General features: G+C 39.5%; 3 protein-coding genes and 2 long non-coding RNA genes across 6 annotated transcripts in view; 3 read left to right on the forward strand and 2 right to left on the reverse strand.

The window, feature by feature from the left end:
* Positions 1-10,392, reverse strand: LOC144018572 (coagulation factor XIII B chain-like). Its single transcript, XM_077520879.1, has 9 exons — positions 10,247-10,392; positions 10,073-10,153; positions 9,781-9,972; positions 7,285-7,464; positions 5,004-5,066; positions 2,925-3,086; positions 549-710; positions 433-458; positions 1-286 (listed from the first exon to the last, which is right to left on the reverse strand). The coding sequence occupies exons 2-9, from the start codon at positions 10,128-10,130 to the stop codon at positions 272-274; spliced, it is 858 nt and encodes a 285-aa protein (XP_077377005.1). The 5' UTR covers positions 10,131-10,153; positions 10,247-10,392; the 3' UTR covers positions 1-271.
* LOC144018582 (uncharacterized) lies at positions 4,009-20,060 on the forward strand. 2 transcript variants are annotated; one of them, XR_013283471.1, is made up of 4 exons: positions 4,009-4,163; positions 12,422-12,502; positions 12,712-12,852; positions 17,660-20,060. It is a non-coding gene; the product is annotated as an uncharacterized LOC144018582 (long non-coding RNA). The 2 variants fall into 2 exon arrangements; XR_013283473.1 differs by having other exon boundaries at positions 12,752-12,852.
* On the reverse strand, positions 12,982-23,999 carry LOC144018561 (complement factor H-related protein 1-like). Its single transcript, XM_077520850.1, has 11 exons — positions 23,836-23,999; positions 23,558-23,749; positions 21,050-21,229; positions 20,792-20,980; positions 20,651-20,719; positions 20,485-20,574; positions 18,258-18,308; positions 17,848-18,009; positions 13,434-13,595; positions 13,318-13,343; positions 12,982-13,168 (listed from the first exon to the last, which is right to left on the reverse strand). Exons 1-11 carry the CDS (start codon positions 23,891-23,893, stop codon positions 13,154-13,156), a joined length of 1,194 nt encoding a protein of 397 aa, XP_077376976.1. The 5' UTR covers positions 23,894-23,999; the 3' UTR covers positions 12,982-13,153.
* Positions 20,193-20,754, forward strand: LOC144018590 (uncharacterized). The gene is made up of 2 exons (XR_013283479.1): positions 20,193-20,340; positions 20,464-20,754. It is a non-coding gene; the product is annotated as an uncharacterized LOC144018590 (long non-coding RNA).
* The window catches only part of LOC144018568 (beta-1,3-galactosyltransferase 2-like), a 14,439-nt gene continuing 12,681 nt past the window's right edge, over positions 23,334-25,091 (forward strand). Inside the window, exon 1 of the mRNA XM_077520863.1 lies at positions 23,334-23,441. The gene's annotated coding sequence lies outside the window, so the exon portion shown is untranslated. The remainder of the gene's footprint in view (positions 23,442-25,091) is intronic.

A 25,091-nucleotide genomic window follows, 5' to 3' on the forward strand; every position in this document is an offset into this window, starting at 1 on the left:
CATTCATTGCTGCAGTTTTGCCTGCAACGTTCTTTGCGCTTTGGTAGTTTTGTGGCGAGCATGACTGTCGACCACGAAAATAAATCAACATTCGTCGTCACCCCATTGGTTTGATTTATTAAAGATTGTTGTCAACTTGTCATACAAAAGCTTGCAGACCATATAGAGGACGTGCAGTATGTTTTTTTTTTTTTTAATGACAAAACATTGTGAAGATGTTTCTGTCCTGTTGTCTTCATGTGGAGGTTGTTTTCCCAGCGATGACCATGACTTAGCTGCACCTTTGCTGTTTCCAACATGTAATACAGGAAATACGTTACGAATAGAAAAATCACACTGGAAAACTATTAAGCAAAAAAAATGCTTATCGACAGTTAATAATTAATGATAATGTATATAAGAATAGATAAAAAAAGAAAAAGACTGACTTACGTTCTCGTGGTCCCAGAAATGACAACCTAAGCAATAAGAGAATTTAACAAAAGTAGTAATGACAATTGTGATCGATATGATCATGTGTCATGAGGGGACATAGAGTGTGTACTTACATTGGGTAACTCTCTCTTTTCCATTCATGCACGTTATTTGGCTGAAGTATCGAGGCAGAATACACTGAACTCTTCTGACCTCTCCTTCTTTTAGAAATATTACTCCAGATTCTTGTATGAAGGAGCTCTTGTCCACATCAAAGTCTACTTTACAAAATGCTTCTGCACAAAGTAAACAAGGACAAATTGTATCAATTTCATTTATGTATACAAGGACCATAACAGAGGTGTCAAACATACGGCCCGCGGTCCAGGACAGGCCCATCGGGGGATCCAATGTGGTCCGTGAGGACCGATCACAAACTGACATGTTTTGCTAAAATGAACTCTTGCTAATTTTGTCCACTGGTGGGCACACTGGCGAACACTTAATTGACGTTCTGGCTGTGACTCAGGATTTGATGCAAACATTTTGCAGTCATTTTTTTTTTTTTCAAGAAATTTCAGAATACTCTGCATTTAGACAATCAAAAAATGGGAATATTTTCAAAATGTAATTGTAGTTATTTACATAAAAAAGAAATATTTATTTATATATTAATAGACTCACTGGTCTGACACACTTGAAATCAAAGGTGCAGTCTGACGGTTTCACTCAGGAAAATGCACTTTTTAAATACAGGACTTACCCCGGGTTTTCACCGGTTGCGGTTGCGGCGCGGTTGCGGTGCGGTTGCGGTGCGGTTGCGGTGCGGTCCGGCGACGCAAGCAATTAGATTCAATTCATTCGAATGGTGCAGTTTACACCGCTTGCGGGTGCGTTGCGTGTCGACTGCGGAAGGCCTGCGGCGTGCCGCAAGCCTTCCGCAAGGATAGACCTATTTTCTATTTTTGCCGGACGCCGCAGCGGTAGGCCTCCGGCAAATGACAAGCTAGCACAAAACACATCGAGCGGGACAGGAAGACCGAGGCAGTTTCAAAATAAATTTCCGGTTACCTTTCAGAATAAAACACTCGCCAGCTCCTATTTCGCAAGTTTTTCAGCAAAACGTGACGTGGGCGTCGCCGGGCCATGTGCTCATTCACCGTTTAGACACCAGCGAACATGGACGAGGAGAGGTTTATATTGAAGGTGGAAAACCACAAAATAATATATGACACGGCACATCCTTTTTATAAGGACTGTAATGTATTGTGAGTTTGATGTTCGCGATTGCTTGTTGTGCCCGTCTCGCTTGCCGTACTGAGCGGCAGCCGGACGGGGAAGACAGAAATAAAGAGTGGACCCGCACTGACCCGACTCTCGTTATTAATATACTTTACAAGGACAACCAAAAAAAGGATGCTGCATGGAATCTCATAGCAGAAGAAGAAGAAAAGGTTTAATCAAAAGAAGTCCACCTCTCTTTCTGCTTCTCTGTTGAGCAGACTTTCTGTATGTTTGTCGTTGTGAAATGCCACATGATCGCGCGCGCGCGGTCCCGCGAGACACGTTGGGAAGTGGGCGGCGACGGAGCTGCCGAACCGCAGCTGTGCGGAGCCGGTGTGGATTGACAAAAAAATTGACCCGTCCGGAGCACGCAGTCAAGACGCACCGCACCGCAACCGCACCGCAACCGCATCCGGTGAAAACCCGGGGTGAAACAAACAAACTACTTCTCAATTTACAGATCTGGGCTTTTCTTAACGTGTGGGGGTAATTTTGTCCTAAACCCCCACCCCTCCAGCCTGTATTTTGTCATTTTGTGTTTGTTTTGTAAACAGTGGGACGTTTCTGTGGAAAGACAGTGTTTACACCCCTCCAGCCAATCGCAGAGCGGGGGTGGGGGTGGGGCGGGGGCGTGTCGCAAACGATGCTGGGCGAACGTGTCGGCTGTGTGACGTCACTCCCGCGGCAATTTGAAAGCACGCGCGGATTTATTTTTTCTTCACTCACACATTCACACACGTAAGCTTCTGTGAGTGAGTGAGTGAAAGAGAGGGTAGGGGTTTAGGACAAAATCACCACCAAAGATTAACATAAACCCAGATGTGTAGACTAAGAGAAAGTAAAGGTGTGTACATCCTGTATTTAAAAAGTGCATTTTCCTGAGTGAAATCGGCATACTGGGCCTTTAAATTTATCGAATTGGTGTCCCTCTACTCTGTCTCACATCTCCATCCAAACGGCTGAGGCAGACGAGCGCGGGTTCTGTTTGAGGTTTCGTCCTTAGAGGGACTTCAGTTGGCCTGCCTATGTACAGTACGTATATGAAAATATCTATGCTCGACCTGCTCAATGTGTGAAGTGCTTTCAGGATACTTGTATGGCATATTGTATTGGCACCATATAAATAAAAATGACTGTACTCTTAACTTTTGTTTCTCTGCTGTTTGTGTGTGTGTTAGTTTTTCGTAGAAACATTACTTTGCCAAAATGGAGGCCAGTCGACTTACCTTTGCATGTAGGTAGCGGTGACCAAGTTCCATCACTGTAGCACATCACTGTCTTTGGACCGATCATTTTGTAAAAAGCGCTGCACTCATATCTTAAAAACATTGCACTTTTTTGCACGACATCACCATTTGGAATATGTGGGTGTGATCCGCAGTTGTCAACTGAAACAAAAACAAAATATATTAAAAGATCTTTGCGTTGTTAAAAAAGAAAAATATGTCCCCTTGGATTTTAAAATGTGAAAAGCAACAAAAGTACTGATTGGCAAGTAATCATTTGCACTTCAAATACTCTACAGCACAGCCTGGTGTCAAACTCAAGGCCCCGAGGCAACATTTGTCCCGTCCCATCATTTTATGTGGCTTGCTAAAACAAATTATGTGTATCGTATCCTGCTTCCTGGTCAAATACCAAAATTGCAAAATGTCTTCACTTTGAAAAATGTTTAGAAATTGCAGGCATTTTTTTTTTTACACAGATCCATTAAAGTTAATTCAGACATCGTTTTTTAAATACAATGTGCATGTTGGATGATAACAGCTGAAATCATGATCTATATTTTTTTTAAAGCTGAAATCAAATAAATGTGTTAGCCATAAAATGCCAATTTTACTGTTGAACAATTAGTATATCTTGATAAAAATGCATTTTTATCATTTAAATTGGTGAACAGAACATTTAGCACTGTACAATTCAGTTTTTTCCCCCCACGTTTAAATATGATGGTCAAGTCAAAAGCAGGAAAGCAGAGAGGCAAGGCAGGTGTGCTCTAAGGAATTGAATAGAAAGAAAGAATAAATAAATTAATTTAAAAGGTACTTTGGTATAAGCAATAAAAATGAATTCCTGTCCAAAATTAGATACAAAGTAGAAAGCAAAACAAACTCAAAGTGACTAAAAGTGGATCGACGCAGCTACATGTCCAAACGTTGTCCACTCACAGATGTCGATTCACGCTCATAAAAGGGGAGGGAATAGAAATGCTGGTGGGGGCAGCAATGAATGCACATGCCGTACCTAGTCTGCTATAAATGAAAGAAGAAGAACAAAAGTGATGCTCCTCGCTCCCATTTTGTTCCTTGAAGTACGCAATGCATCATGGGATATATTCACAGCCAAGCCTTCGCCAAGCAACCACCGACGCATCCTTGGTTTCAGCTAGCAAAAAAAGAACGACATCCGGGAATTCCGTGTGGTCTTGGTCCGCCATTGATGACGTCTCACCAAATCACAAAGACGTAAGTAAGGTTTTTAACCGATGTATGTTGTACAAACACAATTTGAAACATCGAAATAGTAGTACAAATTCATTGAAAGCTAGTTATGATATACGTAACTGCGAGGAATTACGGAAATACGCCAGCGAGATATGCGGGCTTGGGAAGTACTCTGTGTTCTTGATATTGAGAAACGGCCCTGGACAAGACACAAGTGGCTGAGGGAAGTGACTGGATGACACCTGAGACCGGGTTGACAAGCACAGGTGAGCTCAATAATGAGAAACACAACAGAGACACAGGACACAAGGAAATACATCATGAAAACAAAACTGACCAAAACAAAAAAATCATGACAAGTAGGGGTGTTAAAAAAAAAAATCGATTCGGCAATATATCGCGATACTACATCGCGCAATTCTCAAATCGATCCAATAGGCGGCTGAATCGATTTTTAAACTTCAATTTTTAATGGAAAAATATTCAACAAAATGTCTTACTTTGGGTTAGGATTCACACCTTAAGCATGGAAGAATGTTATATGAACGGAACATTAAGCCTTAATATTTTATTTTAATGCTGTTCAAGCATGAAACAGATTACAACCTCTATAAGACTGAAGTTTCAGATAAATAAATAATACATTTTCATACAAATCTTACACTCTACAAGTTTACTGATTAGTATTTTCAAAATTTGAATGGAAAAAATCGCAACAATCGACTTATAAATTCGTATCGGGATTAATCGGTATTGAATCGAATTGTGACCTGTGAATCGCGATACGAATCGAATCGTCAGGTACGAGGCAATTCACACCCCTAATGACAAGTATATCACTGTGAATGATGAAATATTTACCTGCTATAAAAATGGGTGATCTTGTGCTGTCTCCGTCAGTCATGTCAGAAGTGGTTGAGGCTCCTTGATCACAGAAAAAGATGTTCCAGTTAGTCTCACAATGGCTCAGTTTTTATCCTGGGCCAACAGCCTTGGTAGGAAATCATTTTTCAATAAATATGAAAGTGTATTTTCAAGTAGAAAGTATCGTTCAAAGCAAATGTATATCGTTCACTGAATTAGAGAGGCATTCTGCTTAAAGCGTCTTGCGGCTGGATTACATCAATCCAGCTATTCAGAGGGCTTTCTTTCCATGCTACGACGAGAGGTGCTAGCCACCAGCTAGCTTGCGATTTGATGCAGCATTTCGGTCTGTAAAAAAAGAAGAAGCAACCATACTGCATACTGGCAAGGCATTGACTTGAGGGCAACAATAGCTTGAGATTATTTTGTTCTCATACTCTATGTAAATGAATTTCTAGTTCAGGCACCATATAGACTGTATATATAATATATGGAAGTAGGCGGGGCACACCCTGAACTGGTTGACAGCCAATTGCGGGGCACACAGAGACAAACAACCATCCATATCCACACACACAAACACATCTCGCTTGCCATGCATGTCTTTGGAATGTGGGAGGAGACTGGAATACCCAGAGAAGACCCACGCAGGCACGGGGAGAAAATGCAAACTCCACCCAGGAAGGCCGGAGCCTGGACTCGAACCCGAGTCCTCAGTACTGGGAGGCAGTCATCTACCGTGCCGCCACCAAAAACAATTTTGTTTACGAAATAAAATAAAGACAAAAAATGCTTTTTAAAACACTGGTACTCCCATCACCATCCCGGAATTTTCCTTTTTCGCTGCATGCCCCCCCCCCCCTTTGCAGAACTAATGATCTCCTCTCGGGGTGTTCGTTGTCTCCATTGAGCTGCAAATTTATTTTGCATTTTGCAAAACGCTCTTTGACCCCAGAGCATTGCAAATTGTTTTGCAAACGATTGTGTTTGAGGGTGGAGGGAGGGGCCAGTATAGGTACTCACCAACATCCTGTTTTGTCTTTTGAGCCAAGAAACATTTTGAATTTGCCGTAAAAAAAATATTTTTATTACAATAGCCTGTCATTTTATGAAGAGCGTAGTTGCATCTGAAATATTTCTATTGAAAATCTTTCGTGAATGGGAAATTGATTGCAGCCTACACACCAATAATAAAAATCTACCCTGGAAATATCACATATTCCTAGAACAGAAGAATGAAATTACCACCCAAACAGTTCAATTTCAGTTTTGAAAAAACAACACAGAAAGAGAAGGTATAACTTCGAAAATGTTTTTATTTCACATGAAGATGTGCAGTCTGACTACATAGGAACAAAGCGCTACATATAAATTGGAGAAATGCTCCAGCATGAACAATCGGCGACTTTCTTTTGATTCTTTACATGCTGTGTACAAAACATGTGCATTTGTGGCAGGGGGAGGGTAGGTGCTGAACTCGTTGAAAGGGTACTTATGATTACAAAGGAAGGCAGTTGATGTACAGTTGCGGGGGATAAAGTGCTGAACACCTTGAAAGGGTGCTTAAGAATACAAAGGAAGGCAGTTGGAGATGTTAAGTTGTGGGGGATAGGGTTGGGGGGGAACGGAGTGGAGAAAAAATTCTCCAGTTTGGGAGAATAAGTGTTTTAAAAAACGAAAACTAACTGAAAATACATTTCCCGTTTACAAATCTACAGTAACTAAAACTAACTATGAATATAGGGAAAAGTCCTTTGTTTTGGTCTTTAGCAATTAAGTTAATACATGAGCCTTTGGGGTTAATTTTTAAACGTGATTTTAAGTATATTTTTTGTTTGATTTTAAGTACTTTTTTTTTTTTTTTTTTTGCAATATTAACCGGAGTAAGGACGTTTGAAAGTGTGTCACACAGAAATGACGTCATCTGCGATTGGCTGGCAACCAGTTCTACTGCCCGAAGCCGGCTGGGATAGGCTCCAGCACCCCTGTGACCCTTGGGAGGCATAAGCGGTTAAGAAAATGGATGGATGTAAAATAATAAAAAAAAACAAAAAAAAATAAAAAAATAATAATAATAATAATAATAACAATTATAATTATTATTATTACTACTACTAAAATGAAAATTCCCAAACTATAATAACCCTGCCTGGTACTTGTAAAGGATAACAGCATTAGGGATTTTAGGGTGCTTATTACAAGATGTTTCACTTCCTGGAAATAAGTAAACGGAATATTAGCAAGTAAGCTAGAAATGGATTTTGTCGACGTGACTTACGCTCACAAGACGGCAAATCGGACCAAGCTCCCTTTTGACACGTGGCTGTTGCCGATAATTTGTGTTCGTATCCTTCATCACACTTTATCCGAACGACTGATCCGTCATTGTACAACGAGCCTTCAGGACTCGGATCACATTTCCCATTTGGAATATTTGGTGGCAAACAGGCGTTTTCATCTGAGGAAAGCAAACATCAAAGACACAACAACAACGAATACTGTAAATAAATGTTAACATTAGTTCCAGCATCCCATTAGTGGTGAGATAAACCCGTGGGCTACTCATGTTGTCCTTGGGGCTAATTAGTGCACGTTGGCACTTAAACATGTACACTTTTTTTTTTTTTTTTGCCCTAATGATGTATGGAAAGCATGGAATATATATATATATATATATATATATATATATGTATATATATATATATATATATATATATATATATATATATATATGTATATGCAGTACGTTCAAACAACATAGCCCAGTTCAAACTGTTTAAAACTGTTCAAACTTTGGACTTTATTTGTATTTATTTTGGAAAAATCGCACATCTTCCCTCTCTGCGCTGCTGCCCGGTGCCGGTTTCCGGGGGGGGGGGGGGGGTGGGGGGTTCTCGCGGGGGGCCGGGTTCGCGGGGGGGGGGGGGGGGGGTGGCGCCCGTCGGGGGGGGGGGCGGCTTGTTTGGGGGGGGGGTGGAGGTATGGGTGGGTGGGGGGTTGGGTGCTGGGGGTCGGGGTGTGTTCGGGGGTTTGGGGGTCGGGGGTGGTGGGGCCTGGGTCGTGGTGGATGGCGGGTCTGGGTGGGGTGCGGGGGGGTCGTGGGGGGATGGGGGCCGGGCACCGGTGGGGCGCTGTGGGGGCCCGCTGGGCCTCGTTCTGCGGCCTTGGGCTCGGGGGTGTGGGCCGGGGCTGGGGCGGGGGTGTTCCGGGTGTCTGGGTCCGACCGGTGTCCGCTCGGGTGGCTTGGGGGTGGCCTTGGTGCTGCCGCGGCCTGGGGATTCCGGGGGGGGGGGGGGGGGGGGGGGGGGGGGGTAGTGCTCGCTTTGCTGGACCGCGGTTGACGGCTTCTTTCTTTGGTGGTGGTCCTTATGCATGCCAGATCCGTCGCACCAGCATCTACTGAAACTCAACAGAAGTACCCTCTCCCTCCCACAGCCCCTTGAATCAGTTGGTGCTGGTGTCTGTGGTTCTCACTTTGCTTTATCTATCCTTCCCTCCTTCCTCTCTTTAGTTTTTCCTCTGGTCACTTGAGATCTTAATTTATTAGAAGTATGAGGTTTCTGGGGTTGGCATAAGACTCTGGTTTTGTAACCACGCAGGAGGGGTCTTGTTGGTGCTGGACTTCACTTTGATGGATTGGATGTACTGGCTTCTATGGATCTCACTCTGCCTTATCGATCCTTCCCTCCTTCCTCTCTTTAGTTTTTCCTCTGGTCTCTTGAGATCTCGCTAAATTTGCTGGAACTTAGAGGCTTCCGGGGTTGGCGTAAGACTTTGATTTTGTAATCATGGGGAAGGCAGGAAGTGTTTGGTCGGTGCTGGATTTCACTTTGATTTACCTTTCTTTTCTCTTTATTTCTTTTTTTTTTCTGACCTTTTCTCTGGTCTCCTGACCATTTAAACCTCACGACTCTGGCAAGATTCTGAAGTACCTGGTTAAGGCGAAGGGTAATGGGATATTTATAAGGTTTTAGGTGAATGAATGAGTATAAATTTATACGTATTTACACGCACGCACACGCACGCGCACACACACGCAAACGCACGCACGCAAACGCACGCACACATACACACAAAAAAAAAAAAAAAAAAAAAAAAAGAGCAATGATGACAAGACGTTGAATCGGTAAGACTACCGAATGAACAATTCTGAGCTCTTAAAAAAAAATAAAAAAAAATAAACATGTACACTTTTTTTTTTTTTTTTTTTTTTTTTAGCCCTAATGATGTATGGAAAGCATGGAATATATATATATATATATATATATATATATATATATATATATATATATATATATGCAGTACGTTCAAACAACATAGCCCAGTTCAAACTGTTTAAAACTGTTCAAACTTTGGACTTTATTTGTATTTATTTTGGAAAAATTTGACTTTTTAACCCAACTAAAGTCATCTTCACTCTTTTAAAAGATTATGGCTCAATTAAGGTGTCTTTTCTAGGATAAGGCACAATATTACGATATACAATTTTGTTCTTGTAAAACTCAACAAAAGTTGATGAACTGCTTTAGATGAACAGATGTCTTTTCCTCTTCATGTTGAAGCACACAAATCCTACTGACGAGGACTTGAAAAAACAATCAATCTTTAAAAAAAGATTGATTAATATTAACCTATGAGATAACATATGAATGAAGCACGTCAGCCTGCAAAAAAGAAGAAGCAACCAGACTATATACTGGTTATACAATTGTTCTCATGCTTAAAATGCCAACACTGTTCCGGAAGTTCCAAATAATTGTTAACTTACACTCACCAATACATTGTGGTGTGTGAGTCCATGACCCATTGAAGCACTCACTGGTGTCCCACCAGCTCTCAACTGGTGGTCTGTATCCAGTATTGCAAGCGTACGCGAGACGGCTACCATGCGAATAGATTTCGAGCTGAGGCAGTAAAAAACCTCCTTCCAGCTGGGGAGCCTGACAGTCCTTGGGTGAACTTTGGGCTAAAAAAACAAAAACAAGAAAACATCATGAAAAGCAAGAAGGGAGGCCCCAAGTCATGTCTGTTGTTTAGTAAACAGCGTCAGAGCGAAGTGAACATACCATGAAGTTCTCCGGCATAAGACAAGACAAGGACAAATCCAAGCGACCCGAGAAACATTTTGTCAGGATTTGTAATGTTTTCTGACAAAGTTGAAGAAAATGCTCTCAATCAGATCAGGATTAGTTAATATTTATTCAGCTGCCCTATCAGCCACTCAGAAAGCAAATACAGACCTCCTGCGTAAGAGAGTTCTTGATGTTTACTTTGATGAGCGAAACTGCAAAGTGTAAAAGGGCACTTTTCATACAGTTGAACCCTATTTACTCGTAAAACTTTTCACATACTTTTAACCTTAAAGGTGGATTCAATGATGTTCTGAAAAAGTGGAAGCCAAACATGTTTGTCACGATTAAAAAACTGCGCAAGCGGAAGATCATCCCACCAGCTCTCCTGCTCGTCTGGGGGAAACGCCTCTCAAATGTCGCTAACATCCGAGCTCATCTTCTTCATCATCTTCATCAGTCTCTGCAGCCGGCCTCGCTTCATACGGATGTCCTCTTGCGGCTCTCGGCTATTTTCAAAGTACGCGGTCAGCTCGGTGGCGCTACAACGATGAATGGCCGAATCCGAAGCTCACTACACGTAGCTAGCTACATGCTACAAACACTCGAAGTGAGCACGCGCAGCTAGGAATGAGCACGCACGACGTCGTTACGCAGATTGATTGACAGGATGGAGAAACAATCGTTAAGATGATCCACCCGGAAGACGCAGCCACAAAAATATCCTTGAACCCGCCTTTAATCTTTATACAGGGTGATAAAAAAACGGGAACTTTTTAACAGTCCAATAAAGTCAAGAGTGATGGATGAAAAATATGTTATTCATAGCAATTGAACCATTAAAACATGCAATTTAAGAAACTGATGGAATCCCAGCTGAGATGTTGCAGCGGTTAATGAGGAATCTCTCAATAATGTATTTGTAATGGACGCCAACTGCAGCACATAATAAAAAGAAAGAAAATTCAATCTTGTTTCTTAAATGGCGTGTTTTAAGGTTTCAATTCCTATGAATAAAATAGTTTTCTTCAATCACTCTTGGCTTTATTTGATTCTTAAAAAGTTCCCTTTTTTTGTGTCATCTATATACTCGTACAAACCCAGTTCCACCTAGACAAAGTGCAATTTCAGCAGAAATTGTGTGGGAATGCTAATAGCTGAATGCGAGGATTTGAATGCATGCAAAATTCTTATGAAGTAAATAGAAAGATAAATTATGTGAAAATTACAAATTTTGATTTGTAGTTGAATAACAAATGAATAAAAACAAAACTGGAGCTGCAATCTGTCTAAAGTGGGAATCAAACCATTGCCTCCTGTTTACCGGTCAAAGGTCCGCCACATTAGCCACTGGGCCAAAGCTGGGGAACAATAGTCTGTCTGAAGGGGGGTCGTTTTGCTTCGATGCTGCTAAGCCGCCATATTACCACTCCCAAGAAACGTTTCTCGGCACACGATCTTATACATTTATTTTACAGTACCAAAATTGGAAAACATTTGAGACAGTACTAAGTTGAAACAGCATAATTTATATACTAAGAGCCTACGAGCTGTATATGTCTAATTTGTACGTATATGTATTGTTTAGTCTGCTCGCAAGATGGGGGTGGTAAAATGGCTGCCCTGTGGCTAATGCCTTTGATTGGCGAACGACAATAGAGCGCAATAGAAAGAAAGCATTTTGGTTGGCTAATGACAATGGAACAAAATGGATCTAATTGGATTACCATAGACAGTCTTGCAGCGGATGCCATAGAAGAATCCTTTCCTTTCCTTTCCTTTTATTTTTTTGAACATATAAACAGATGAACAGCAGAGATAAAACAAAAAACAACAATCAAAATAGAAGAAATCTGTGACATTGTATGTAATTGTGGTGAATTTTGTATGAAGCTGAAATCTTGCATTGAATTTGAATTTTGCATATAGAACGGTATAAAGACTTAATGACATGATATAAAAAATAATGGCTGTGAATTAATTTGACAATGATTATTATTCTAATAAATAATAATCATAAAATAATTGCATTTGTACTGAAGAGTGGCCCAAGCAGGACTTGAACCCACGTACACTGAATACCAGGCCTTCGCATTAACCACTGAACCATTTCAGTCTTGGAAGAACCTGTAACTGTATGTAATTGTATTGAGTAATCGAGTGTAATACAAAATATAGAAAAAAAAACTTAATTTCAAATGATATTTCATTAAATGGATGTGAAATTACTCTGAATTGTCCCTAGGTGTGCTTGTGTGTAAGATGTGTAAGTTACCAATGCCATTGGCACTAACACAGCTCCGTACCATCACAGATGCTGACCTTTGAACTTTGCATCCATAACAGATGGTGGATGGTGCTTGTCCTCTTTGGCACGGAGAACACAATGTCGACATTAACTTTTTTCATCATCAGCCAATGTGGCTGGTAAGTTTTTTCATTTTTATTTTTTATTTTTTTTTTATTCAAGGTGACGCAGCTGAGTGGTGAGTGTGTGGACACTCCTGATCCTTCACCAGCATTATGATCTTGGTGGAACCATTTGCCGTAGCTTTCCATGTAGCTAATGTTGTGCCCAATGGATACAGGAGAATATTGGTGTTTGAGCACAGCAATGTTTTGTTTTTTTTTCCTAGAAGAACTTACATGAAGTGTTCGCATTCTTTTACAATGCAGTTTGAGACACTGAAGTTACCATAGGAATGACGTATCCCTGGCAACAGAGACAAGAGGCTAAGCACTGCAACTCCGCAGTGAATAAGATGGCAATTGATCAGGTATCGAGAGAAAAGTGAGGTGGTTTCCTGTGTACAAAGCTTGTCATTCATTCATTTTGCCTGCAACGTTCTTTGTGCTTTGGAAGTTTTGTGGCGAGCATGACTGTCGACCACGAAAATAAATCAACATTCGTCGTCACCCCATTGGTTTGATTTATTAAAGATTGTCAACTTGTCATAGAAAAGCTTGCAGACCATATAGAGGACGTGCAGTATGTTTTTTTACGTGACAAAACATTGTGAAGATGTTTCTGTCCTGTTGTCTTCATGTGGAGGTTGTTTTCCCAGCGATGACCATGACTTAGCTGCACCTTTGCTGTTTCCAACATGTAATACAGGAAATACGTTACGAATAGAAAAATCACACTGGAAAACTATTAAGCAAAAAAATGCTTATCAACAGTTAATAATTAATGATAATGTATATAAGAATAGATAAAAAAAAAAAAAAAAAGACTGACTTACGTTATCGATGTCCCAGTAATGACAACCTAAGCAACAAGAGAATTTAACAAAAGTAGTAATGAGAATTTGGATTAATATGATCATGTGTCATGAGGGAACGTAGAGTGTGTACTTACATCGGGTAACTCTCTCTTTTCGGTTCACGCACGTTATTTGGCTGAAGTATTCAGACCACATACACTGAACTCGCTTGGCCTCTCCTTCTTTTACAAATATTGTTCCAGATTCTTGTATGAAGTAGCTCTTGTACACATCAAGGTCGACTTCACAATATGCTTCTGCACAAAGTAAACAAGGACAAATTGTATCAATTTTCATTTATGTATACGAGGACCATAACAGTGGTGTCAAACATGCGGCCCGCGGGCCAGTACCGGCCCATCTGGGGATCTAATGTGGCCAATGAGGATTGAACACAAACTGACATTTTTCACTAAAATTAACTCTTGCTGATTTTGTCCACTGGAGGGCACACTGGTGGAGGACAAAAAAAAAAAAAAAAAAAAAGGGAAAAATAAATAAATAAATGATAAAGTCCAATTCTGCCAGAAAGGGAGTGGGAAGAAGAAATTTTATTTAATCCCACCCCACCTCTTCCATTCAAAATTTCAAGTTACTCTGCTACTAACCTTAAGATTTAATAATAAACAAATACCCAGAGAACAATGAATATTAAATAACCGAAGGGAGGGGGGAATTGACAATACAAAGGATTTAGCATTGTGGCATTACCAAAAGAAACAATAAGTGTTCAATGGTAATAAACAATATACCGACAATGGTAAAGAAGAAACAAGCACATATAAAATACATGTATTTAAAAAATGGAAAAGGAAAATAAAAATAAATCAATAGTATCATAATTTACATGTTCAAAAGGAGTAGGAAGAAGTACAAAAACTTACCGAGTCCTACTCCCTAGTACTCGCATCATTACACTAATAAGTTGTTCTTACTAACATAAAAATTATACAAGAGAAAATAAACAAAACATGTTTATCTTAAGTGTACAGATATATTAGTATGAGTTATAAGTCCTTATCCATTACATATATTCAAAGAAGAGAGAGTGAAAGTAAAGCCCTACATAAAAAATACATTCCCAAACATTAAGTATTGAACGTGTAGTAGTACACCCTGAACTGGTTGTCAGCCAATCGCAGGGCACACACAGACGAACATCCATCCACACTCACAAGCACACCTCGGGACAATTCGGAGCGTCCAGTTAACCTGCCACGCATGTGTTTGTTATGTGGGAGGAGACCGGAGTACCCGGAAAAGACCCACGCAGGCACAGGGAGAACATGCAAACTCCACCCAGGAAGGCCGGAGCCTGGACTCGAACCCGATTCCTCAGAACCGGGAGGCGGACGTGCTAACCAGTTATTCACCGTGCCGCCCTCATCAAGATACTGCTTTACTTTATTTAAAATTGCTAACTTTTAGAGATTTTTGACGTTATGTGTCTGATGTGAGGTTTCTGAGACAATTTAACTATCATCAATTATTACTCCCAAGAAGTTATTTTCATTCACACATTCAATTGGAGCACCATCAATATTTGTAATCCAAAATCCATTATTCAATTACCAAACGGCATTGCTTTGGTTTTTCTTATATTTAAAGTTATGTAATTTATGTCGATCCATTTTTTTTTCAATATGCAAGGTTCATGGTGCATAGTAGTTATGAGCTCATTATAATTATCACTACATATATATAGGTCATCAGCAAAAATAATGAATTTTAGTACTTAAAGGAAGGCACCTTTAATTTTACATGTATGGCTTGATTGGCAGTAAATAGTTAGTTTAGCTACGAAACATGCATAAGAGCTGAAGAATACACCCCAATATTGATTTATTTAACTTTTTTCAACATAGAAGTACTTCCGTGTTGGAACGCCCTCAAGTGGTGACGTAACAAGTGTGTATACTCGCTTGGCGAACAGTAGTTCACGCAGACAGAACGACGAGGAAGACACAAACGTCACTTATGCCTTACTGTATTGCAAAATTTTGTAAGGTGTCGTCAAGGAAAAACCCGCGAGGAGCACACTGGTATGTTACCCCCCCCCCAAAAAAAGACTATTTGCGTAGAAAATGGCTTGCTAAGTGCTGTCGACCTCCCGGCAAGGACAAGCAGGCGCGGACGTTATGTTTTATTAGCTCGTAAGTTGTTTATAGTTCACAAATTGACCATGTTCATAATCTTATTTTAACAAAAAATTTATTGAATGTGGATTAGTGTCATTATCATCGGCATGTGCGACGTACTACATTTGTGTTCTGTCCCGCTGTTCTTCCTGTGGTGCATTCCAGTTTCATTTGCATTTCTATTAATTTCGTTCGGATCCCAACCATTGATAACCAGCCTAGGTAACGGCGTCTCGCATTTCCTTACTTCATTTTGTCTATAAATAAACACGGTTAATACACAACCTTCTTGCAAGCTTTCGTTTACATCATCGGGACGCTACGCAAAAAAAAACAAAACAAAAAAAAACAGCTAGGGGAGGTTGGGCGCTGTAACGACGATACATATAATTTTACTATTTTTTTCCTTTTTCCTGAAATAGTTTGTCAGTTCCACACGTTTTGCATTGCTCGTACTGTGTGTCACTTTACCTGTTGGATATTTGCTCCTCCAAGACTTTTCTTCTTCACATCTTTCATCGCAACCAAAGCTATCCTGAGAATGTCTATTTAGTATTGCCATGTTGAATGTCTGATGTTCCAGGATGCAGTTGAGATTGTCCGCAAGGAACCGATCCTCGATTTCTTTTATTTCCAGACAGCACACATTCATTAGCGGATTGTCCATTCCTGCAGCTCCCGCACGAGCACCACTCACCCACCGCCTGATTCACTCGTTCGTCAAAGTTTATTTTGTGCCCGAAAAGACCATCTGGCGCCACAACTTTCACATCCAAGGCAGACTTTCCTTCGGTAGGGTTATTTTGTCGTGTTGGCTCGAAGCGATAAGGTTTAATCCTTCCGGGTTTGACGCTAGATGCACGGCTGCGTTGCATAGTGCTTCCATAGTGTAGCGTTTACACACTAGTGACGTAAACATCCGGGTTATTTAGTCACGTGTAACAAACATGCCGGCGTTCGATTCATTTTAACATCGGTTTAAAAGTTATTAAATGTACATAAAAAAATAATCACGTCACCAAATTAATTATTGAAAAAGTAGCAACTTTTTGCTGCTAAAAATGGATCAATAAGTAAAGTGTCCCTTTAAAAGATATCATTAATATACAAATTCAAGAGTTTCGGCCCCAGCACGGACCCCTGGGGGACGCCACAAGAAATATGTTTATTAGATGTATACTGCCCCATTTTGACTTATTGCTTCCTATCCTTTAAATAACTTCTTAACCATTGTCCAGTCACTCCCTGAATTCCATATTTTTCAAGCTTATTAAAGTAGGATTGAATGATTAATTAATTGTATCAAAAACTTTTTTAAAAATCAACAAAAACACCAACTGCGGCACGGTAGTCGAGTGGTTAGCACGTCCGCTTCCCAGTTCTGAGGTCTCCGGTTCGAGTCCAGGCTCGGACCTTCCTGGGTGGAGTTTGCATGTTCTCCCCGTGCCCGCGTGGGTCTTCCCCGGGTACTCCGGTCTCCTCCCACATAACAAAGACATGCATGGCAGGTTAATTGGGCGCTCCGAATTGTCCCTAGGTGTGCGTGTGATTGTGGATGGTTGTTCGTCTCTGTGTGCCCTGCGATTGGTTGGCAATCAGTCCAGGGTGTCCCCCCGCCTACTGCCCAGAGCCAGCTGAGATAGGCGCCAGCAGCCCCCGCGACCCTTGTGAGGAATAAGCGGTCAAGAAAATGGATGGATGAAAAACACCAACTACATATTTTTTCTTGATCAAAAGCATGACAGTCTGGCTATTACTCAGGATTTGATGCAAACATTTTGCAGTCATTTTTGTGAAGAAATTTCAGAATGCTCTGCATTTAGACTATCAAAAAATGAGAATATTTTCAGAATGTACCTGTAATTAGATTTAAAAAAGGAAATATTTCAACATGTCGTTATTTTTTGCCCTAACAAACTGGTCTGCCCCACTTGAAATGACATTTCGATGAAAGTGGCCCCTGAATTAAAATGTGTTTGACACTCCTGGACCATAACTAATTAGCTACCAGCAATATTCTTATCATTTACGGAAACAATTAGTCTCACAAATTTGGGGAGGGGGAAAACATGATAAAATGATCAAATTTCAGATTTGATCAATCCCACCTCATCATATCCTAAGTCACTAACCAATTTTTCTTTCTCCCTCTTTCCTATGTGGTGCTGTCTGCTTCCTGGAAGTGCGCCTTCACATCTATCTGTTCATTATCATTTTCGGCTGTGACTTTGCTTTTAATGAAGAAGAATATTGTTGTCGTTGCTGCTGTCATCAAAGGACTATTACTGTTGTTGATGTGCCCAATATTATTTATTTATTTTTTTTTCGCATAAGCATTACTTTGACACAAAGTAGAGGTCAGTCAACTTACCTTTGCATGTAGGTAGTTCTGACCAAGTTCCATTACTGTAGCACATCACTTTGTTTGGACCGATCCTTTTGTAAAAAGCGTTGCACGCATATTTTATAAACCGTGGGTTACGTTGCACAACATCGCCATTTGGAACATGTGGCGCATTTCCACAGTTGGCAACTGATATGGAAAAAAAGAAAAATCTTCAATCAATGATGTTTGAGTTACATGTTGGAAGATAAGTGAAATCATGTGCAATCATTTGTATTTTTTTAAGCTAAAATCAAATTACTGTCAATCATTCATGACCTGTCAATTGTACTGTTTAAAACATTTCTTGATAAAGATGCCAAATTATCACAAGTTACAACACTGATCTGAAAATGTATCAATGTACAGTATATCACTGTGAATGATGAAATATTTACCTGCTGTGACAAGAGGTGATCTGCCAGGCTTGTCAGAAGTGGTTGCAGATCCTTGATCAGAGAAAAAGAAGATGCTCCAGTTAGCATCATTTTGGCTCTATTTATACATAGCGTGGGACAACGTCCAGCTTCGGAACTCATTTTTCAATAAGTATGTCCAGATAAAGTGTATTCTGGACAACTTTCTACATTGAGAATGTAGACTAGAGTAAATTAATTTTGTTTTTATTTGTACAGATTTGAACAATAATCCATGACAGTTTTAAGCGGCCCGACTGAACAACTGGCCTGGAAGGAACATACTCATTTGAGCTACTGGGGCTAGCTTGTGTGAAGTAGCATTTGAAACAAATACAGATTATGTACCTATTTGGAAAATCATTCATCTTAACGCGTCTTGCAGATGGATTATATCAAACCAGCTGGTCAGAGGGCTGTCCATGCCACAACGAGAGGTACTATAGCCACCAGCTAGCTTGCAAAAATAACAGGCTTGTGAGTTAGGGTGACCAGATGTTACGTTTTGACTGGGACAGACCCATTTTTGAGCTTTATGTCACAAGTTCTGGCAGATTTCACTAACCCCATTGTTTAGCCCCGCTGTTACGCAGGTCCCGTTGTCCCTCTATTGTTTTTGCCACGTGTATTTCTTGTTTAGCGTTGTTGTTCAACCAAGGTAGCATTTAGCATTAGCTAAAGTAATAATACAATATGACAGCATCGGCACATCTAATACGTGTTCCGCTATAATAGCCCACCACCTTTATCAAAATAGCATTTATATGAGCTAAACCGACAATAAGAATGACTTGAACCTTGACCTTTTAAAACCACGGTAAACCATCAAACTGGTAATTGGCCCTTGCCTATAGTTAGTTACTAGGTCTTTGTATATACTGTTAAATCATGTGACTAAGCCACATTTATTTCCACATAAAATTATCCAAATTGACAACTCCGAGCGTCGAGTCAAAATGGCGCGGTGAACTGAAACTCTCCGCTCACTGAAAAGCATTGGACTTTGGATCGCTGTAATTTGTTTTGTAAGGATTATTTTTTATTTCAAAATGTGATGAAATGTCATCTGACTACTTCTTCCAACATGATATTTCATGTCTAATGTTACAAATTTATGTAATACTGTTTAAAAAAAAATAAAAATAAAAATTCCAGTGTAAACTGAAAGCAAAACAAGTCAAGCCATCCATGACCATGATAGAACACGCACCAACGTGGTGAGGCCAACTTCATAATAAATACGATCTTTCCAAATGCAGTACAGTGACATATTGCCACAGTACGCTTTTATTTATTTATTTATTCATTCCTGGCAGCTTGTCGCGGCGACGCAACCACTGACTTGATTCGTTTTTGGAGTCGCAGTTGTTGCGGCGGCTTTCAAAATGTTGACGACATTGCCCTGAAATTAAGTTCAATCACTAATTAAGGACATTTAAGAACTACTTCATTACTCTGACATTGCATTATACGCCGCCTGTTGCCAGCATTCAGCGTTAGCATCTCAAGCGTTAGCGTCTTGTTACTAGCTAACCGTTAAGAAAGCAAGACGAAGACACACATCATATTATTACTTTTGAAAGCTCACCCTTGCTCGCGTAAAACCAGGAAATGCTGAATGCTCTATCGCTGTCGGCCAAACAGATGACAGTGACGACACGCCCCAGACGAGGGCGCTTCAGAACCACCTCCATGATGGTTATGAAATGCGGTTCCATTGTAACCGCGTGCCCCCCCCCTCCAAAAAAAAAAAAAATCCAATGGGCTCTTTGCACAGCTCGACTATTTCCTGAACTGAATACCACGTTTTTGTTTCCTGTCTTTCATGAGTGGACAAACTGATTAATCCAGGTGTGTCTGGCCAATGTTGTTGTAGTTACTGAGATCAGGCACACCTGGATTAATCAGCTTGTCCACTCATGAAAGACAGGAAATGAAGGACTAGTGTTGAGTTCAGGAAGGAGTGGATTTGTGCAAAGAGCCCATTTACAGGCGAGCATTTGGGTCCAAAATGCTGTTTCATTGTGGAACCGGACTAATGGAAAAGCGGCAATTGAGTAAATTTGTGAGTTCTGTAGCCTATATAATGATTTCAGTATATTCTGTACTTTTGTGAGATTTGTCTCAATAAAGGTGGCAAAACACTCATGTAAACACTAACAGCAGTCTCCCACATATTTCTTGCCAGAGAATGTTTTCCATCGCCCACCTGTTTCACTCTCTGTGATTGTGTCACCACCAGTACTGGCGCCAGTGGCATCCCCAGTATTGGCACCAACACCGCCACCACTTCCTCTGCCTGACAGGAAAGTGAAAACATTTGCATTTTATGTATAATCAATGTAATGATTTATAGGAATGTTTGAATAAACTACTTCTGTCAGCAGGTTTTGCAATGTCATCTGATGTGTCTTCATCCTCTTCAGGAGCTGGTTTGGATCTTACTTTTGAAAAACAAAAAATAAAAATAAAGAGTGAATATTATTGATTCAACTTGGGACATTTTTCCAACTTACTGCAGCTTAAAGCTCCTTTCCAGACGCCAGCATCACAAGTGATCAACTTCCTTGCATTTGCTTTCTCAACACTATATCCGTCTTCACATTCATATTGGACCTTCGTCTTGTCCGCAAATATGTCCTGGTACTTGTGAAGGAGAACGGCATTTGGAATTTTAGCTGGCTCATTACATGAAGTTTCACTTGCTGGAAATAAGTAAACGAAATGTTAGCAGGTAAGCTATGAAGGGATTTTGTCAACATGATGGCACTTACGCTCACAAGACGGCAAATCGGACCAATGTCCTTTTTGACAAGTGGCTGTTGCCGATAATTTATGTTCGTATCCTTCATCACACTTTATCCGAACGACTGATCCGTCATTGTACAACGAGCCTTCAGGACTCGGATCGCATTTCCCATTTGGAATGTTTGGTGGCAAGCAGCCGTTTTCATCTGAGGAAAGCAAACATCAAAGAAACAACAACAAATCAATACTGGAAATAAATTTTAACATTCACCTTCTGTTTTAATTCTTCTTAGCAAGTCACAGTGTCCCATCAATGGTGAAATAGACCTGTGGGCTACTCATCTTGTCCTTGGGGCTAACTAGTGCACGCTGGCACCTTAACAGGTACACATTTGTTTGTTTTGTTTGTTTGTTTGTTTTTTAAGCCCTAGATAGTATTTAAGCATGGAACTACCAATGTGGGGGAAAAAAACAGCTTTGACTGAGCTATGGTGTTTGAACGTACTGCAATGTCATGTAATAATAATTACATATTGAAAAAATGTCAGCCAAATGCTAAAATTTAATTATTAAATAAAATTAATTACATATCAGTCAATATATTGTGGCTCTATATGAACACATTTAATATTTTTAGTATTTATCCTATTTTTACCACATTCTAATGATGATCAATACGTTAATGCGACTTTGCAGGACGGTCAATTTATCAATACATAACATTCAAAAACTTACATTCCATCGACATAGCCCAGTCCAAAGTGCTTACTCCACATTGGAAATTCCACACTTAAGATACTAGAGTTAACAAAATGGATGAAAAAAAAAAATCATTGTTGTTTGTAATTATTAATCAAATGAGTCATGTCAACTGAGTCATAGTGAGTTGGAGTCTATCCCAACAGTTTTTGGGAAAGCGGGGAACACACTGGACCAGTTACCAGCCACTCGCATGGCGTAAAGAAAATATTTACTCAACATTTCCCACTGGAAGGAAATCGGGGTTCAAGTGTCTTGCTCAAGGACACTTCCACATGGTCACCAGGGGTGAGGATCAAACCCACAACCTCACGGAGGGCAGACGACCATTCTATCACTGAGCCATGCCGCCCGAGGGAGGAACTTCAACTCAGTCCCACTACACAGTTTATACCAAAGATTCAGTAGGGATGTAACAATATCCAAATGTCACAATACGATATTATCACGATATGAAGGACACAATACGATAATTATCACAATATTGTGGGGAGGTTGGTGATCTTTAAAAAAGGTCACAATATTGGAAAAAAAAAAAAAGAACTCATACTAAAAAAAGCACAATATTGTGCTTTTGCACAAAACAGCAATGTTATGTTGTTATTATTATTATTATTATTATTATTATTATTATATTATGTTGCTAATGCATGTACACATTGAGTTCCTCCACATATTGACTTGCTACACAGGCATATTACATTCCCCTTTATCTGACAATTTGTGTAGATTTGAAACATAGAAGGGCCAAAACATCCCTAATGAAAATTAAATTGCACTAAAAAAGTAGCCACCAGAGGGTGCTAGAACTGCATGAATGGAATAAATGCAAATCAACCCGACTTTTTGAACAGATGTGTTGCATTTAAATAAAATGACGACGACAACATTGTGGCAGTTTTAATATCGCGATATCATGACATTGCGCTTATCGTTACATCCCTAGTATTCAGTATATAAAAACAATGCATGTTTAATATGAATTAATATGCATGTTTAATATTTAATGGTGAAGGATACAAGCAATTAAATAGTCACTCGTATGTCCCCTTTAATCAGTTGCATTATATATATATATATATATATATATATATATCGCAAAAAAAGTTTTGTGTGGTTCTATGAATTGGTGGTTCTAAAATTATAAGAAGAAAATTATACATAGCATACATTTTGTACATTTTTTTTAATTTACTTAAAATTCAATTTATTCCCTTGTTAAATTTGACTAATATAAGTTTGGGCATGATTTATATTTATTTGATAAAAATGTGACTTTTCAACCCAAATAAATTCATCTTCACTCTTTTCAAGATTACGGCTTTGAGAATTTTCTAGGATAAGGCAGAATATTACAATATTTCAGATATGACAATTTTGTTCTTGTAAGTCTTTTCCTCTTCATGTTTAAGCACACAGAACAAGAATCTGTCCGACTGATGAGGACTTGAAAAACATTAATCAATCTTAGAAAAAAAAAAAAAAAAAGCCATCATTACGGTGACCTATGAGATAACGATTCAGCGAATACTAGTTGAGGTGACCCAGGATGTTGCATTAGTCACACGTAAGCACTTTTTGCAAGCAGGACGATAAATGAGGGGATTTGATACACCACTTCAGCCTGCAAAAAAGAAGAAGCAACCAGACTACTTCCTGGTAAGGCATTGAATTGAACTCAACAATTGCTACCAACTGTTCGCATGCTAGAAATGCCAACACTGCTTTTGAAGTTAAAAATAGTTGATGTTAACTTCCTGTATAATTACACTTACCAATACATTGTGGTGTGTGAGTCCATAACCCATTGAAGCATACACTGGTGGCCCACCAGCCCTCAATTGGTGGTCTGTATCCAGTGTTGCAAGCGTACGCGAGACGGCTACCATGCGAATAGGTGTCTCTTTGAGGCAGTAAAAAACCTCCTTCCAGCTGGGGAGCCTGACAGTCCTTGGTTGAACTTTGGGCTAAAAAAACAAAAACAAGAAAACATGAAAAGTGATAGAGAGAAGCTGCAAGTTTAGTAAACGGTATCAGAGCCAAGTGAACATACCATGAAGTTCTCCGGAATAAGACAAAACAAGTACAAATCCAAGACACCTGAGAAACATTTTGTCAGGATGTGTAATATTCTCTGGCAAAGTTGAGAAAATGTTCCTCAATCAGACCAGGATTAGTTAATAATTGTTCAGTTGCTCCATCATCCACTCAGAAAGCAAATACAGACCTCCTGCGTAAGAGAGATCTTGATGTTTACTTTGATGAGCGAAACTGCAAAGTGTAAAGGGCACTTTTCACACAGTTGAACCCCATTTACTAGTACATCTTTAAATACACTTTTTAAAATAATACAAATACATATAAACACTTGTAATTACTTGTAAGATCACATTATACTGTATGTAAACAGACAACCATCACTTTCTGTAGGCGTAAAAAGCAGGATTGAAGAGAATTTGACATTCAGTTATCTTTAGCAAAACTAGGCTAAGCTGAAACACTTCCTGTTTTCATTCTTCTTTCAAATTAACAGTGTCAAACAAAAGTGTGCCACCATCTAGTGGTCAACAGTGGAATCACACTCAAAATAAACAGGACTCAGAACAAAAGTGTTACAAAGTGTTAAAAAAGATAATCTGCACAACAGTTTGTCCACAAAAGGTGATAGATGGATATTACCGCTTGTTTATGACCAGAAATGGCCACGACAAGCGGAAACGTACAGGTAGGTCGTTGATTACATATATATTATGTTTATTTTGGCAGTTGTAATTGCAAATTCAATCATATGTCTAACTATAGGAATAATACAAATTATAAATAGAAATAATATAAATTATGCTATGAATAATTAATAGCACATACCCTACGTTTTTCTATATCATGAAATAATAAAATAATGCACTGAAATTTTAGACCGACTTTGAGATTAAATGTTTATGGGACATTTTTAACCCTACACCAGTACTTTAAAATTAATCTAAAAATAAAGTGAAATTTCCCAATCTTTGATGATGATGATAATAATAATAATAATGAAGGAATAGGAAGACATGGCAGAACAATCTTGCCACCGAGTGGTGTTTTGGAGGTAATTCGGAGGTTGTTAATAAATTAAATACTTACATGAATAACTAACATATTGCACATTTAGGCCTATTTTATGGTTAGCTTCTTTGTACTGATCCCAGCTGAAGCAGTAATACTAAATACAATTGTACATAGTGAGCATATGTACATGTACCACCCAATGAAAGGTTTATGCTGCAAAATTGAGACCACTGGTATCACCAAATCGTTTTCTATTGT

Source organism: Festucalex cinctus, chromosome 1 (genome assembly GCF_051991245.1).
Source record: "Festucalex cinctus isolate MCC-2025b chromosome 1, RoL_Fcin_1.0, whole genome shotgun sequence".
Classification (NCBI taxonomy): Eukaryota; Metazoa; Chordata; class Actinopteri; order Syngnathiformes; family Syngnathidae; genus Festucalex; species Festucalex cinctus.

Bases quoted from the DNA above. Each gene is read 5' to 3' on its own strand.
- LOC144018561 (XM_077520850.1), bottom strand. From the start codon at position 23,893: ATGTTTCTCAGGTGTCTTGGATTTGTACTTGTTTTGTCTTATTCCGGA. The intron at 23,750-23,835 runs GTATGTTCACTT...TTGTTTTTTTAG, and splicing joins TTATTCCGGAGAACTTCATG to CCCAAAGTTCAACCAAGGAC. The intron at 18,010-18,257 runs GTAAATATTTCA...TTTCCATATCAG, and splicing joins ATCACCTCTTGTCACAGCAG to TTGCCAACTGTGGAAATGCG.
- LOC144018572 (XM_077520879.1), bottom strand. From the start codon at position 10,130: ATGTTTCTCGGGTCGCTTGGATTTGTCCTTGTCTTGTCTTATGCCGGA. The intron at 5,067-7,284 runs GTAAGTCACGTC...TCTGTGATCAAG, and splicing joins CGATTTGCCGTCTTGTGAGC to GAGCCTCAACCACTTCTGAC. The intron at 459-548 runs GTAAGTACACAC...CTTATTGCTTAG, and splicing joins AAAAGAGAGAGTTACCCAAT to GTTGTCATTTCTGGGACCAC.